The sequence below is a fragment of the Hyperoodon ampullatus genome, assembly GCF_949752795.1.
Source record: "Hyperoodon ampullatus genome assembly, chromosome: 3".
NCBI lineage: Eukaryota > Metazoa > Chordata > Mammalia > Artiodactyla > Ziphiidae > Hyperoodon > Hyperoodon ampullatus.
In genome coordinates this window covers 99,843,806-99,861,368 of record NC_136916.1, presented here as the reverse complement: position 1 = coordinate 99,861,368, position 17,563 = coordinate 99,843,806, and the positions used below count along the sequence as shown (strand labels likewise).

The 17,563-nt window shown below is 36.9% G+C and overlaps 1 protein-coding gene across 4 annotated transcripts in view; it reads left to right on the top strand.

The window, feature by feature from the left end:
• The window catches only part of CDIN1 (CDAN1 interacting nuclease 1), a gene marked incomplete at both ends in the record, with an annotated part of 215,004 nt that overhangs the window by 97,487 nt on the left and 99,954 nt on the right, over positions 1–17,563 (top strand). For 3 of the 4 annotated variants that reach the window (XM_079700530.1, XM_079700529.1, XM_079700527.1), the window contains 3 exons: positions 5,272–5,339; positions 16,755–16,820; positions 17,424–17,529. In XM_079700530.1, the coding sequence (XP_079556656.1) occupies positions 5,272–5,339; positions 16,755–16,820; positions 17,424–17,529 (240 nt within the window). Of the gene's footprint in view, positions 1–5,271; positions 5,340–16,754; positions 16,821–17,405; positions 17,530–17,563 lie in introns of all 4 variants that reach the window. The other variant, XM_079700528.1, reaches the window with a different exon arrangement.

The following is a 17,563-nucleotide window of genomic DNA, read 5'->3' as shown; positions in this document are numbered from 1 at the left end:
CAAGTAACACATTGTCTTGGATGTCTAACTATGCCAGTGAACATTTTTTCAAATATAACACATTTCTATTTAAAATGAACCAAATTTAGTTGAGAATAAATTTTGAGCCTGGAGTTACAGGATGATGTGATTAAAATGCCACCAGAGACCATCACATTTTAAAGGGCAGTAGATTCTTATTGCTTAAATGTTGATTACAATCTGAGCTCTTGCTTGGGTTCCTAATAAACATTTTTAGAGAAAACCAAGCTAATTTTTCCCTCTGGACTGAATTTAAGGCTATGAGAACAGATGTCCAGTCATTCTTCATTAAAGATATTGAGATTACTAGAGTTAATGCTTGCTTCTTCAAACAGGATTTGAGTGGACAGCAACTAGACTTGGTAAAGGAGGACATTTTTAATCAATACCTTTAGTAGTGTTGTGGCAACACTAAGGATATTGACAGTCCTTGGCTCAAAAAGTTTATTCAAAAAGTTAAATAATTAGCAATTTTTTAATGGGAATCATATCTACCTGAGTCCATGAGTCTCATATTTCTTAATAATATTACATACCCTTCCTGGGTTTTGTTAGCATGGGTGGCATTGCGACCAGTTGTGACTCGGTGCTTACCAGTAAGGAGGCTTTTTGTTAGAAGCCCTTGCTAGTCGAGAGAGAGAGAGAGAGAGAGAGAGAGAGAGTGAGTGTGTGTGTGCGTGTGTGTGTGCGTGTGTGTGTGTGTTTATATTCCACCTTGTTTCCTAAAGGCTTAGAGTCAGTGAAATTTTTGTAAAAAAAAAAGATTCATTTTCTTTTTTTCATAAAGTTAACCTTTGAAAAATAATCTTTTAACAGAGCCCTCTTGTAAGAATATCCAGTATCTATGTTACAGCCCTTGGTATATTTATTCTTCCAATCTAACTTAATCTATTATATTTATTGATATATAATATTAATATATTATAGCCCTTGTATATTTCTTATTCCAATCTAACTTAAATGAATAAAATCACAGCATTGGGCTTCCGTGCTGGCGCAGTGGTTGAGAGTCCACCTGCCAATGCAGGGGACACGAGTTCGTGCCCCAGTCCAGGCAGATCCCACATGCCGCAGAACGGCTGGACCCGTGAGCCATGGCCGCTGAGCCTGCGCATCCGGAGCCTGTGCTCCACAAGGGAGAGGCCACAACAGTGAGAGGCCCACGTACCTCAAAGAAAAAAAAAAAAATCACAGCATTGTCATAAGCTTGCCTCTTTATTAGACCAAAGTGAAACTATACTTTATTTTCAGCGTAAAATTAATGATAGTGTTAGAAACTGTCGGAATGCCAACCTCACATTGCTACAGTGATAAAGTGTAGCACATTCATATAACAACTAACACCATCTCAGAGTATCTGGGGTGGAATTACATGTTAATTTTGAAGCACATAAAATAGTTAAAAATCAATTTAAAGTTAAGGTTTTAAAAGCATAATGTCTTTTGAAGGATTGCTTATTGATTTTAAATATAACTATCTAATTATATATGCATGGACTAAAGTATGAAGTCAACTGCTTTGTAAATGCCAGGAGGCTGTTTTTCAGTAATAGTTGAGATGCTTACGGGAAACTAGATTGCTGTATTGCTGGAGAAGAAAATGGCTTGTGAGGTTATTTACAAGTTTTGCCCCATGGTCACTGCCATACATCAATAATAGGTATTATTACAGAGAAAGTCTAAGTGTTTCTGCTTATGAAGCATTATAAATTCTGTTTGGAGTATTTTCCTTGCATTTTTGCCATCATTCACTTTCCTTTTTTGGCTGTGTTATTGCCAGTAGAATTTAAAGTAGTACATGATTTCAGTTGATAAAGATAATGATGTATGTCTGTAAATTGTATTCACTGACTCGATTATAATTTCACAGTTCCATTATGCCTATTGCCAGTAAAATTACTGTTTTTATAAGCTTTATTTTCTAGACCTTGTATTTTATATATGTTTATACCAAACAAAGCATAATCAAGAAGTATATCTTTCCAAAGTTTCAAATTAGTGATTGCTTTTACCATGCAAAATAAAACAGGCTGGGATGTTCATAGCGAATTGATTTTATCTTTGCACTGAGATAGCAGCAGTTTCATATAATGTAAATACACTTGCATAGATGTTTCTGAGGCTGATCAACAGGAATTATTTTATTTAACACTGAGTAAAAATTATTGAATTTTCATGTGAGTGGAAATGCTATTTGTATGTTGTTCTGATAATTTGGTAATGTTTACATTGCTTACTCAGTAAATTGCATCATTTCATTAGAAAGCACACACTTAATAAATAGAATAGGTGCAAAACCTTTTTACTCCATTATGAAAATGTTACATGTAGACATTTGTTTAAGTAGAATAAAGTAAATTAGTCATTTATTAATAAGACGCCAAAAAAGCACAGTAGCAAAGAGTATATAAACTGTCATTGTGCTTTCTTTTTCTTTTGGTGTCTACTGTAATTCTTCCTACATAGCCATGCCCACCTTTCCTGCCACAGGTTATATTCACAGACACAAAAGGCGTGAGAAACCGGCCACCTCAACTTTCCAAAGTGTGACTTCAGGACAAGCTATTAGACAAAGACCTAAACAGAGAAGCAAGGAAAGACAATGATACAGGAAGCTTGAAGTGCTGTGGGTTTCATTTCTGTACCATCAGTAACCTCGGTTTCATGATTCAACATTTTAGATGTAAATAATTTACAACAATAAAAGTGAGAGCACATTTATGTGGAATAGAAGTAAATAATTTAGTTCTCAAATGTGGGATGCCCCTAGTAATGAGAAACCATTGAGAGGTATCCATCAAATATCTTCAATGGACTCTGCAAATGTGTGGAATTTTGTGATTTAAGAATTTGTTTTCTTTATTTTATTCTCAATGAGAAGTAAGAGCAGTCCTGTGCATGGGGAGGAGGGGACAACAGAAGGAGAAAGACAATGATAATGACTTGGGGCTTGTTTTGACAGTGGATACGAGTGGTCTCACCTCTTGAATTCTAAGATTTAAATGATATTCACCTGTATGTGTTGATAAAGAGCAGACTAATTCTCTAAGAATTTTTAATTTTACAAATAATATATAAGCTTTATTTGATTTAAATTGGACTCTCGCAGTGCATGATCAGAATTAAAGAGTCTCTGGTAAGCCAAGGAGTGATAGGACCAGGTTGACATCAGTGAGATGGAGAATTAGATAATTACAGGCACACCTCATTTTATTGTGCTTCACTTTATTGCGCTTTGCAGATATTATGCCTTTTACAAATTGAAGGTTTGTGGCAACCCAGCATTGAGCAAGTCTGTCGGATTCATTTTCCCCATAGCATTTGCTCACTTCATGTCTCTGCGTCACCTTTTGGTAATTCTTACAGTATTTTAAACCTTTTCACTATTATTATATTTGTTAACGTCATCTGTGATGTTATAATAGCAAAAAGATTAGGACTCGCTGAAGGCTCAGGTGATGGTTAACATTTTTTAGCAATAAAGTATTTTTTAATTAAGGTATGTGCATTGTTTCTTTGGACATAATGCTACTGAGCACTTCACAGACTACATTATAGTGTAAAAATAACTTTTTTTTTTTTTTTTTTTTTTTGCGGTACGCGGGCCTCTCACTGCTGTGGCCTCTTCCGTTGCGGAGCACAGGCTCCCGACGCGCAGGCTCAGCGGCCATGGCTCATGGGCCCAGCCGCTCCGCGGCATGTGGGATCCTCCCAGACCGGGGCACGAACCCGTGTCCCCCGCATCGGCAGGCAGACTCCCAACCACCGCGCCACCAGGGAAGCACAAAAATAACTTTTATATGCACTGGGAAACCAAAAAATTCATGTAACTTGCTTTACTGTGATTTTTTTTTTATTCTGTAACTGAATCCACAATATCTGCAAGATCTGCCTATGCTACCAAATGCTTTTGACAGAATTAAAGTACCAGAATAAGATAACACTCCTTTTCACACTTTATACAATCTCATCCTTTTGGAAAATAGACCAGAATTCCAAGTCTCTTTCCTGACTTCATTACTTACTTGCCATGAGACTGTCAGCAGGTTCTTCAGCCTTCCTGAACCTTTCTTTCGTTAACTGTAAAACTGGGACTAGTAATGGTACCTGCTCATGTGGTTGTTGTGAAGATTAAATAAGATGATACACCAAAGTGTTTAGCACAAAGGCTTAGTATATGGTATTTAAGAAATATTAACTAATATCAATTATCTTTACATAATCAATTTTAATATTTTTTAAAGAAGCCGTACAGAGGTCACAGACACAGGCTTTGCAGAGATTTTATACCGATCTTCTGCTCTGCCACACATTAGCCATATGACCTTGTGCAGATTTCTTTCTAAGCCTCGGTTTTCTCATTTGTAAGATAAGGATAATAATAACTGTGAGGATGAAATCGAATACATAAAGCACTTAATACAGTGCCTGCCTCATAATAGCACTCAAAACTTTTTTTTTTTTTTTTGGCCGCCTGGCATGCGGGATCTTGGTTCCCCTACCAGGGGTCAAACCTATGCCGCCTGCAGTGGAAGCACGGAGTCTTAACCACTGGACTGCCAGGGAAGTCCCAACACTCAAAACATTTATATGTGAGTGTGTATGTATTTATATGCATATATAATATGTGAAAACTTGCACACACGAGAAAAAGACTTGAAACAGCCTCTGTACCCACAGCCTGATCCACAGCCCTTTACTAGGATGTCTTTCCTCCGGAGTACATATAATTCTCAACAAGTCAGTTGTTTGACTTCCCAAGTCACAGAAGAGCACCAGTCATAGACTAGAAGTGAAATAGGAGCTGCTAAATGCTGGCTTTGTGACAAGTGTGAATTCACAGAAGATTTATGGAACTCTGTAAGACTGGAAACTCTTTTAGGGCAAAGGCTGGTTGGTATTCTTTGCTGCACCTAGTAAGTGCTTAATAAATGGTCCTAAATTGAACTGAGGGATTTTTAACATAGCATAAAGGATGTTTAAAATGAATTTCTTTTCAAAAGAAGATAAAGTACGCCTCCATTTACAAATCTTTATTTGCCAAAATCCACTTAAACATTATAGAAAAAAGTCTGTCGAATCACTTAAATGAGGGGATTTGTAAAGAAATCTCACTCCTCAGAGATGTGGGCTATATGAGGAGGTACTTGCTGTAATTACCTCCATTGGTCATTTCGTCTCAAAGTATAGCCCTGGTCTTAGCGTGCTTTAATTCTACCTATGGTACCCTCCTTAACTAACGCTTCCCAGTGCCATTGGTCATGAGCATGAAGTCCTGCTCAGGGACTTGCTTCTGGAGAAAAACCTGTCCTTCCTAGGTAAGTATTGCTTACGTCCTCTCCAGCATATGTTATCTCCACGAGTGCTTAAATATATATTTTTTAAAATCTTCCACTTGCAGTTATTATGTACTAAAGGAAGAGAGAACGATGATGGATGCTGTGCATGTTATCTTTTATTGATTTAGAACTGAGCAGGAACTCAGTTACCTAATCCCCTATATATACAGCACATGCACAGGCTTGCAATTAATATTTTATAGCATAAGTGGCTGAAAAAATACTTTAATATCTGTTGCAGTATTACTTTTGGTGTCATGAGATATTAGCCATAATCTAGGCCTTCTGAGAGAAAGAAACAAAAGAAATATTGTCCATAAAATACTTTATATATTAAAAAGAATTGTTAGAAAAATTCATGTTAGGTATTTTTGTCTCATGTATGGAATCAGCTAGTACTTTTACTTGAAAATGAAATACTGAGATTTTATTATTTTTATGCCAAACATGAATTGTCATCATAGATTTAGTATGATTTTTAAAAATCTCACATGTATGCATGTGTTTGTGTGCCAATGTGGAATCTTATTACAGATTGTTATTTCTTTCAATGTCTCTTACGCATTAGAAATTAAGCCTCAAAAGGCATTCATGTGATAACTGATCACAGCAACCATAAAGCACTCTACAAGGAATTAATTCCTCTTCTCCATTTTAAATGTGGTAATTTGTCAAGGTTCTATACAGATCGTATTATTGTACACATCTGTTTTATGTAGATGTTTAAGAGTTTGCATAGTGTATTTTTTTTAGTTTAAAAACATCAAACAATATTGGATTACATAATTTTTGCTCCAAAATGGACAAGACTTAGCCAAGGAAAGTCAAATGAATGGTCTTACGTCAAGTTGAGCAAGGATGTTGAATACAGTCCTGCAAGAAGTCTGTTTTAACTCTTAATATTCAATATTTTTATTAGTGACCTGGAGAATGGAGTTGAATGTGTTATAAGATTGTTGATAATTTTAAGATGGGGTATACCATAAATATTCTCCAGCGAGAGTTAAAGAAAGCTGATAAATTAGGAAAGTGGCCTCAGATTACTGAATTAAATTTTGCTATGCAAAAGCAGCAAGTTTTTGTTTTTGTTTTTTTTAACATCTTTATTTGAGTATAATTGCTTTACAATGGTGTGTTAGTTTCTGCTTTATAACAAGGTGAATCAGTTATACATATACATATGTTCCCATATCTCTTCCCTCTTGCATCTCCCTCCCTCCCACCCTCCCTATCCCACCCCTCTAGGTGGTCACAAAGCACCGAGCTGATCTCCCTGTGCTATGCGGCTGCTTCCCACTAGCTATCTATTTTACGTTTGGTAGTGTACATATGTCCATGCCACTCTCTTGCTTTGTCACAGCTTACCCTTTCCCCTCCCCGTATCCTCAAGTCCATTCTCTAGTAGGTCTGCATCTTTATTCCCGTCTTGCCCCTAGGTTCTTCATGACCTTTTTTTTTTTTAGATTCCATATATATGTGTTAGCATACAGTATTTGTTTTTCTCTTTCTGACTTACTTCACTCTGTATGACAGTCTCTAAGTCCATCCACCTCACTACAAATAACTCAGTTTTGTTCCTTTTTATGGCTGAGTAATATTCCATTGTATATATGTGCCACAAGAAGATGTGGCACATATATACAACAGAATATTATTCAGCCATATAAGAAGAACAACTGAGATGTTCAGCATATGGAAAGAGGGTGAATTAGATAGAAATCACTTTTTAAAATCTGATAAAAAACAGAGTGTATAATGACTCAGAACCAGTTGGAATGGATGACCTGTGATGCACCATGAGATATGTTGTAGAACTATGGAGTTCCGATAATATTATGAAGTATCTGATCATATTGATCACTCAGTGACCAATACAGCACGGCCAAGTCTATTGTTTCAAGCCACCGACTGAGCAGTCATATTTTCAAGACTGCTTGGTATTACTCTCTTGGCACCATCTGCTTAAGAGTAGTCAGGCCCTTGGCACCACTTCTTTGCTTCAACTAGCTTTTCTCTGCTTCCTTCCTGAGGACTAGAAGACCCCACCAGGGAGGAAAAGCAAAGGGCTTACTCATGGCTTAAACTTAGTCCCAGGTCCTTGACTCCCTTGATTCCGGGAACTGAGTGCACTAGACTGGATTGGCCATGGCTGACAAAGGCAGTGCAGAAACATGCCAAGGAGTCATTGCCACTTACATACGTGTTCAGAAAGGGGACTTTATATGGAAGAATCCCATCTATTCCTCTGTGCTCTAAGATCTAGAGGTAATTCTTTTATTGAAGCATACTAAAGATGATACTTAACTGTGTTTTAGCTGGCTTCATGTAACCTCAGTCCTGTTTTGAGGCATTTCCTCATCAACATACGAAGAAGTTGTTATTCTATGTACTTTAAGCGTTTTAACGTAATACTGAATTAATACATGTTTATTTATGGTTAAAACATGAAAATTCAAAGCTTTGTATGGAGTATTGTTATGGGGTTCTTTTACCTTGGAAATACCCCTTCACAATGATTAATCATATCTAAAGTACTGTACCAGGTAAGTTTAGATAGATCATCAAAAATATTGGTATATAAATAGACCACTAAATGTATTTTATGTTTTCTTGTTTACATGTGTACACCATGAATTTTGTTGCAGAGACATTGCAAACATGTTTGTTTTTCTTTGATTTTTTTTTTAATAAGTGAAGGTAAAATCAATCTCTTTGCCTCCGTGTCTCTCTCTCTCTCCTTCCCTCCCTCCCTCCCTCCTTCAAATCCGGACTACTTTCAAAAGACAAGGATTCTTATTGTTTATATATTACCCCTTCTTAAGAATTATGACTTCCTGAAATTTTTTATCTCATTTAAAATTTTCTACCTATTGTGCTCGATATGTCATTTTATAAAATACATATTTTATCTGACCTCTGTAAAAACAGAGGTCAGATAAAAGAGAAAAATAAAAATAAATCACTTTTATCTTAACCCTAATAATTTCTTAAATTTTCTTGATTTATAACCATGTACTGAGCAGTTGCTATGGCACAAGATTTCACCAGGCACTATTGGAAAGAAAGAGAGTCCTTTTCATTGAAGATTTGGGTGTACTCATGGATTTATCCTATCTTGTAAATTTATCCATTTTGTACTTCTCAAAATGTATATTGTATTAAGAGGAGTCAACGTTGAATAAATGACTTTAGTTTCTCCAACTCGAAAATATATTTTATTCACATATTTGTTCAAAAGATAAGTTACTGAGTCAGGTACTATTTTAAGCATTAGACATAAGTCAGATAAAGTCCCTGCTTTTGTAGCGTTATGGTCTAGTAGGGAGACAAGTTACAAACAAATGAATACAGGTAATTTCTAGCAATTTTCTCAGAGTTCTTGTAATTCTTTTATTCATTATTCATTCATTCTTTTCAGTTAACTTTTGTCGCGTATGTTCTCTGCATACCAGGAACTATACACTAATTAGTACGAGGATGATGACAAACACTCCTGCCGTCCGGCTGCTCAGTCACACACACTATTGCCTTGTCCGTCCCAGTAAGAATGCAGTTTCATCTAGTGCATCTCACTTGATTGTCTTGATAGTGAAAATAAATACATTCAAGACTGTTATCCTGCTTCTCCTATGAAATTTTTGAAAGAAAGGAAAATCAATAGCTACCCTTTACATATGAAGAAAATGCTACTGGCTCATAAGCTACTTTTCCTGAAGTGGTGATAGAATTTTACTTACTCATCTGTTCTCTCTCAGTCTCCCCTTCCTGCTTCCATGTTCTTCTCGGACAGCTAGTTGAGCTCATTAGCTTGGCTGTCTTACCACTAAGCTAACCACTCTTTCTTTTGGTGCAGCAGACAGATACCTTTAGTACTTGCTATGGGCAGGTACCATTAGGGATAAAAAAAAAAAAAAAAAACTTAAGTCAAACATGGAGCCTTCCAGGAAAATTTCAGATAAGTAGAGGTCAGTTCTTTCCAAGGATAGTTAATTTAGAATGAATATTTATTGATCAGCATTTAAAGTCTCAGAAAATGTGAAGAGCCTTCTGCCCACTTTTAGGATTGAAAGCACAAAGAACCCTTCTTAAACTTTAAATTGACCAGTGTCACTTGTGACCATCCTTATCCCCTCTGCTAAGAGTTTGTTCCATTTCTAACATCAGTGAAATAGAAAATGTATTATGTCTACTGATGGAGATGTTTTAATTTGTATCTCTCAAGTAATTAATGAAACCACGTTTTGTTATATCCTCTCTCTGTCTCTGTCTCTCTGTCTGTCTGTCTCTCTTTTTTGAGGGGGTGAGGGGAGAGATTTGGACAAAAGGCAAGGGAGGAAAGGAAAATAGTGACTGCCAGAAGATGACAAGACTGTTTGCACTGTTAGGGAAGATATGAAAGAGCTTGTACCAAAGACTGAAGACGAACCATTCATCCTCCATGGGTTGGCATATCTCCAGGTCAGAGGGACTTTCATTAGTGACTTCCACAGCCACTGTCTGGTGCAAATTCTTGTTAAGTTTGGCTTAATAAGGATGGCTCTGGAGTTATTTTTTTCTTTCCAGTGAATGTTGCCCTGCTAGTAGAAGCTAACAGTTATTTTGAGTGACACCTGAGAGACATTTGCTTCATCCCTCCCTCACCCTACCATGTTTGGTCTTGCCTTATGACAAACCAGCATATTTTACATGGGTGCTTTTCTAGCATCCATGTATTACTCTGTGGGGCTCCAGGAGGGTGTAATCTGTAAAGCCAAATAGGCTTAGTGAAGGATGTCCCTTGCTGTAAGAAATTAGGATCTTTGTTTCTAAGAGTTCATCTACTCCTGCTGCTTTATTCCCCACCTGAAGCAGCAGTGCTCTGGGGAAGTGATTATGATGTGACAAACGGGGGATTATGACTTTAGGTGAAGAATAGGCAGTGGGAATAGATGAGATTTAGAATACTAGGATTGTGTTTACATGCAGATGTTAGCAGTAGAGGTTAAGAGATTAGAAATAAAACATATGGTTATATAGGCTAAAGGGAACTGAGATGGTTGGGTATTTCAGAAGGTATCAACTATTTAAATTCCTAACTAAAGGTTAAAAATTAGATGCAGTTTTCAGGGTAACAGGAACATTATATTGGGGGCAGGATCTGGAGAATCTGGGGCCTGTTCTCCCCTTCCTGAAGAAGTTGTCACGGTGAGGGACCATCTTTACTTACTTGCCTTACTGAATATACTTGTGCACGCTTCTCCCTGGGACCAAGAGAAAAGAACCACAGACGTGTGTATGCTGCTGAAAGACAGGTTCTTTGGAACTTTGAAGACAGGTTACCCTGCCCACTTAATGATGGTAGTCTTCCTGCTTCAGGCCCACAGCTCTTCCGTCACCATTGCTCTGGTTAGATAACTCACATCTGCCAATATCTGCTCTCCTGGCTACTGATGATAAATTAAAACTTTTGGTTGTAAGTGACAGAAATCCAGTCCAACTAAATTATATGCACACACAAAAAAGGAGAATTTATTAGTTCAGAGATATACCCGTGAAGTCCAAAGGAGAAGTTTGCTTCTGGTGTGTCTAGAATCCAGAAGACAAAACAGTGTCATCAGTTCTCCTCTTTTTTCCCTTTTGTGTTCTTTTTTTCGCTGTTGGCTTTATTCTTAGACAACAAAGATGATCCCTGGCAGTTGCTAATTTGTTTACTCTTGAGAGTTTGTAATCCCAGGGAACAGTGGTGCTTCTCGTTGGCCTCATAATGAATCTTAGAAAGGGCTCTGATCAGTTATTCTGGGTCAAGTGTCCTCTCCTGTGGCCAGTGGTGGGGGCGGGAGGACCGCCCACCAGAATCACATTGTGAGAGTAAGGTGGCAGTGCCAGACAGGGCAGAGTACAGGACAGAAAAAATCAAATATCTCACCCCACAGAAAATTAGCTACAGGTTGGAGCTTTATTCCCCATAACCAAAAGGCATCGGGGGTCAAATCTGTTACTGTTATGGTTGGATTGGTTCCTTGGTCCTGTGTGTTTGTGTATCAGTGTGTAGAGATCACTTTTATGTCTCAGAGCTGCTAATGTGCCTCCCTCCATTGAGATTCGTTCAGGGACAATAGGGTCTTAACATCAGTAACTACACCTCAAAGAGCTGGGGCAGACAAAGGCTAACATTCATCCATTCCACAGAATTTTGGAGTTAGAAAGGGCTCTGTGACCATCCAGTCTCCCTGTTGTGTTTAGTGGAAACTTGCCCCAGACGTTTCATCACAGTTACTGCCCTCCCCCTCCCAACAACTTGCCCTGAATTCTTTTTACTCTACCATGCTGATTTGTCCCTTCTCTTGTGGCATTAAACCAAAAGAACTTAGAGCGATGCAGCATAAAATATGGAAGAGTTTTGCTTTTGTTGTCCATGTTCATGTCCTCTGTCTCCACAGCCACCAGTCAGCAGGGGCCAGCCTACCCTGCCTCACTTTGCACTGTCCTGGCTTGTGACCTCTCATTTGTTTCCTATCTTTAGGGCACTTCAATTTTCACAAGTATTGTCCCCTAAAGACATAAGCAAAGGACAAGGTCAGAGCAGTCAGTTGTATTCCTTATTAGTGGCTTTGATAAGAGGCTATGGGGGAAGAGGTTAAAACTAATGGCTGTAATGCAATTTTTAGGTTCTCTAAAGATTTCATTCGTCTGTGTTTTCGCTCTCCCCATTAAATGCATATCTGTTCGGTGTACCTTTGCCCATGGTTTGCATAGCACAGTAACATCTATTACCAAAACCCTGCTAACTTCTTAAATTGGAAAGGCTGTGAAACTTACTCTTAGAGAATATAAAAATATGGGATGCAAAGGTCATAGCACCAATTATTGAATGAGACAGTATTTTGGGGGAAAAAAAACCCAGAAAAACAAGATACTAGAGTAGAAAAGATATACTGTAGTTTTCACTTGTATTGATGTGTATTTTTTGCCCTTCCCCAATTTAGTAAAAATGTAACAGGTGTTAAAAAGTTTCTTTTTGTACGAGGTATTTTAACCTAGCATTTTAGAAATGTTTTGACAAATTCATAGATAAAAGACCATGTCAGAATATTATTTTTCTTTTCATTTTCAGATGTTATGAACTGGAATTTTGCATAATTTCTCTGGGAAATAACTGTATTTCTTAAATTTAAAGTCTTTTAAGAAAAAAAAAAGAAAACCTCAAACTTCTTCTTGGCAGTCCTCATGCCATGCTATGATTCTTAAGTATATGTTAACTAGTTTCAGATGTGTTTTGTTCTCTGACTCAGAATCACGCCTTTATTTTAAAAAAAGAAATTGTGTAATCAGTACTTAATTGCTTTGGATATTTTGGGCATTTAGAGGAGAGGGTAATTAAAAGGCCCGAGAAATTAAACTTTCACAGTGTTCTTTACATATGTGTGATTCCTTTTTAAAAATGTCCTCTAAAGGCAAGCCTGACAACTTAAAAACAAATGAAGATCTGGATTGTCTTTTAAAATGTAACATCAGTTTTATCTGTGGATGCAGTTTCATTGGTTTTTTAGTTCCATTGAAGAAAGGATCATTAAAATGCTAGAGATCAAGTGATTATTTCGTTCATCTCCTCTTTGGTCAGGTGTCAACTAAATACTATCCAACAGATAGCCATCCGCTCTCTTGCGTTTCCAAATCTTTTAGGAGGAAAATGAGAAAAATTTCCCCACTTCATAAGTGTTACACATGATCAAATTTAAATACTTGCCATAATTAAGAGTGGTATATTGTCTGTTGGGACAAACCAGTACTTGGTTGTGGTGGGCTCTTGTCTATATCTGGCTATTTGAGAGGCCCAGGTGTTGGCAGTCACTTAACTTCTCTTGGCCTCTTTTATCATGTATAAACTGGAAGGTTGGAAGACTTTACAAGCTCAGAAATACTGTGTTTCTTAAGGCACACTATCTAAATACCCTACATTTTGTGGATCTAGAGGCTAACAAGTCTGCTTTTAAGTGAGAATATTCTTATATTAACTTTGATAATGAACACTTGAACAATGACATTAACAGGCTTGTACTTATGAAATATATTAGGTGTTTTTAATATACCTTAAATCAGAAGAGCCCTACTTCATATTTGCTACATTCACTGAATAAGTTAGGTATACAGAATTTGGAGATTGATTTCATATTGATCCCCAGCAATTCTGGGAAGTTATACTAAAAGTACTATTCTAAAACATTGCTGTTACTCTTTTTTTTCCCCCTTTCTAACTAATGTTATTCTTTCTTTTTTCTTAATCCTGACCATTTTTTCTTGAAGAAAACAGCAGTTTACTTAAAAATCCAGTTTTCCACTTGGGAAGTTCAAAGAATCATAAGTAACCACTTGGTTCCAATATGTACAAAAAGCTCTAAAAACATGGATGAAACTTATGATTCCCAAGGAAAATATAAACTGCAAAACTGACTGTGTAAGAGATGAAGATCTAAACAGATCAGTAGCCATTAAAAAAAAAGGGAAAAGTAACCAAAGAGCTACCCACTATAGTAGCAGCAGGCCTAGATTGCTTATTATGGGGAATTCTGCCCAAACTTTAAGGAATGGATAAATCCAATGTTATTTAAAATACTACAGACCAAAGAAGAGGGTAGGAAAACTTCCCATGAATAGTCCCTTCCTTGATGACCAAGATGTACCTCAGAGCAGACAGCTGGGGCCAGGGGTGAAAGATAGCAGTGAAAGTCATCAAATACAACCTTGAACTTTGGGTCACTTTTGTTGTCTCTTAAATCAGGAAAGAAAATTATTAAGTCAGTCCAGGTGGGCTTTGCAGAAGACATGGGTATTCTTAAAAATGCATTTATATTTTATTCAGTTACCCTTTTGAGTCTTAAATATGTGCCAAGCATATGTTGGTGGTGAGAATGGAGCAGTGAATAGGCCCGGGATTTGGGAGACAGGCACATGCACAGTGAGACAAGGGAATGAACAAAGAAGGAGGCAGAAAGGAAGTCATGTGGGATGATGACCGAGCCATAACCTCGAGATCCTAGAGTTGGAACCCTGACCCACCCAATGGTTAAGCAAATTTTAAATCCATACCCAATGGTTTGGATAATGATCTAATGGTAAGAAATCTTTGAAGGTCTGGGAGCCAGGAAAGGAGCATAATGCAAAGGCCAGGAAATCAGGTCAGATGGATGGGGCTGACCTTAAAAATCTCCCAGTAGGATGATCCATGATAGAAACTTCCTTCTCCTGGGACCTAGACCAGGTGAGCAAGGCCACCTGTTCATAAATGCTACTTCCTATACTTGCACTCTCATCTTCTCTGAACTTTGCCAAGTTGTACCCTCCTCCTTTGTTAGGAAATCTAGGTTGAAAGAAATAGTGTGAAGATCGAAACAAAGCAGGTAAGGCAGTGAGAGTTTAGAAAATAAACAGAGAAGATACCCAATACATAATAACATAGTACTTCCAATATGTGGAATAACCTCTTTAAAAAAAAAAAAAAAGCATAGTATCTGGTGGTGACACAGACTCCTAGAAGCTGTCTTTTGAGTACAGTTACTATTGAATCAACTTCATATTGAGAGGGAGGGAAGTGGGGGGGTGGCATGGAGAAAGCATATGAATACTCTTGTACTTTGAGGTTCTCCACAGAAAGATGGAAAGATTTCCTAGCCTCACCTGATGTTTATCTTCAGGAAATTTAAATTGTAGGTATTGTGTTAGTAATTTTGGCGCAGTGAACAAGAGTGTAGCATCTGCCTTTTAAGGGATTTTAGTGTGTGCGTTTGGATTGCTTGATGACCTTTGAAATTTTGTTTTGAGCTGCTGTCAGAAACATAATCATTTTTCTTTCTGAAACAGATTTTAACATCTGCAAAGGTTGATCAAGCTAGGATAGTTTTAATAAAATATTAATCTCTCTTTTTTAATGTCAACCCAGCTTTTAAAACTGTTCATCAGCAACCTGAAACATCAGCTCAAGGCACCTGGGTTGATTTAATAAATGCCTTTTCCATTAAACATTCTTGTAGCCAGAATGCATTTAGAGGATAGAAATTTTTTCAGTCTTGTTCATCCACAGTCCAGTTTTCCAAATTCTCTTGTTTTTAAAGTAAGATTAATTTTATTTCCTTATTTCAACAATTAACTTAGAATTTTTTATATTTCAAGCAGGGGAGATTGTTTCAAATTCTAGCATCAGTCCTTCAAAATTTGGATAAAGGATAACAACTGTAACCAAATTTAATTTAAATATCTAGTTTAAATATGTGTCTTGTCATTAAAAGGTTATTTACATTTAAAATGCTGACCTTTCAGGATGTACACAGAAGTGTTCTAAAACAGAGTTTCTGAACATTGGCCATGAAACCACTGTCTTGGCCTGATAAATGGATTGGAAATAAGCTACCCAACAACTGGGAATGGGCCATTAATTTTAATCAAAGGTGATGCAAGAAGGCGAATGGGATGCATGACAATGTCAACAGCCCAGTAGGTGTTAAGAGACCACACAGCCTTCCTTGTTACTTGGTTGGGCCATTAGTTGAGGTTGGGTGAAGACAGAAAGCCATGTCTGGAATTGAATGACCAGGTCACTCCAAAATCTAACAGAGAACTGCTCATTTCAGAATCACACTGTAATGCCGTTAGAAGTCAAGGACAGCGTTTAGAAAATATTGGAGGACTTTTTTTTTTTTTTAACCAAGCACCTAGGTAGTTTTTTCCAACTTTGTCAAGCACTCTGTTTTCCTGCCCCCTTTCCTTCTGAATGGCTCATTGATATTTACAAAGGATCAAGAAATCGAACAGACTTAGAAAAAAATCTCAAAGCCCGTTTGCTTTTCAGAATTACATATTGTTAGTGGTAAAACTTTGGTAAATGCCAGAAACAATAGCCGACCAAAGGTATTAAGCAGGGTAATTAATTCTCTGTGGGGATCTCACTGTCCTTGTCTCTTTCTTATGTTCTTGTATGTAGGAATAGTTTCACTAATTGAAACTAAACTTTCTTAATTGCTTTAATGAAAGCATTTGTTTTATAATTGTAAAGGCCAATGTCAATATTGGCTTGATAACATTAGTGATATTCATGGTGGTAGAAGGCTTTTCTCTTAATCAGTAAGTATACTTCATTATTTTGAGTATCTTCAATTATAAGAAAGGTAGCGTATGACAGCTTGAATTAATGATGTTTATAATAAAGACATTAAAATGCAGAAGGGACAAAGAGGCATTTTTATATCTATGCTTCCAGTTTGTTATGAAAGTTCATTTATTCCGACACAGCATTGCATATATAAGAATGATATGTATGACTGCATTAGTAATTTTTACACATTTTTAAGAAAGAAAAGCAATTATATTGCTGTCTTGTTAATGGAATACTGTGATAAGTAATAGTATTTGTTCATCCTGTAGATGAAGATCAGCTCCGTGCAAAGGGTTATGACAAAACACCAGACTTTATTTTACAAGTACCCGTTGGTAAGTCCTTAAACTCTGCTATGCATTTGTTTATATAGAAAAGGGATGTGTTTTTCCCATAGCTTTGAAAAATTGTGTTAATGTTAGCAAATGTTACCAGAGAATCTAGATTAGCTTGATAATTTCGTATCTAAAAGTGTGAAATAATTGCAAAAGATTATTTTAAAATAGCAGAAAATTATAGGTTTAGAAGAAACCTATGCCTTAAAAACTTTTACGTATATTTGAGAAATAAACGTGTTCTAAAGACATTTTGGTTACCATTTTCAAGTCATTTCTCTAAGTACCGAATTTTTAACACAGGGTTCTATTGAAAAGCCAGGCTCACTTGGTTTGCTTTCACATTACTTGTCAACTTACACAGGCAGTCTCAGAATAGGAGAGAGACTTTTGTAAATGATGAAAATAAAAGGGATGTGACTGTAGCATAAATGTTCTTTGTTACGAACATATACGATGTGTTGTTTTATAATTACATCCATAGATGATGGTGAGGGCTAAGCCTCTGTTCATGAATGTGAAGCATAGAGAGACCCAGACAGAGTTCAGAATTTTCAATTTTCCCTTCCCTTTGCTCTATATTAGTAATGCTTTGTCCCTTAGCTGTAGAAGGGCACATAATTCACTGGATTGAAAGCAAAGCCTCATTTGGTGATGAATGTAGCCACCACGCCTACCTGCATGACCAGTTCTGGAGCTACTGGAATAGGTAAGGCCCCATTATTTTTATCTTAAGATAAACG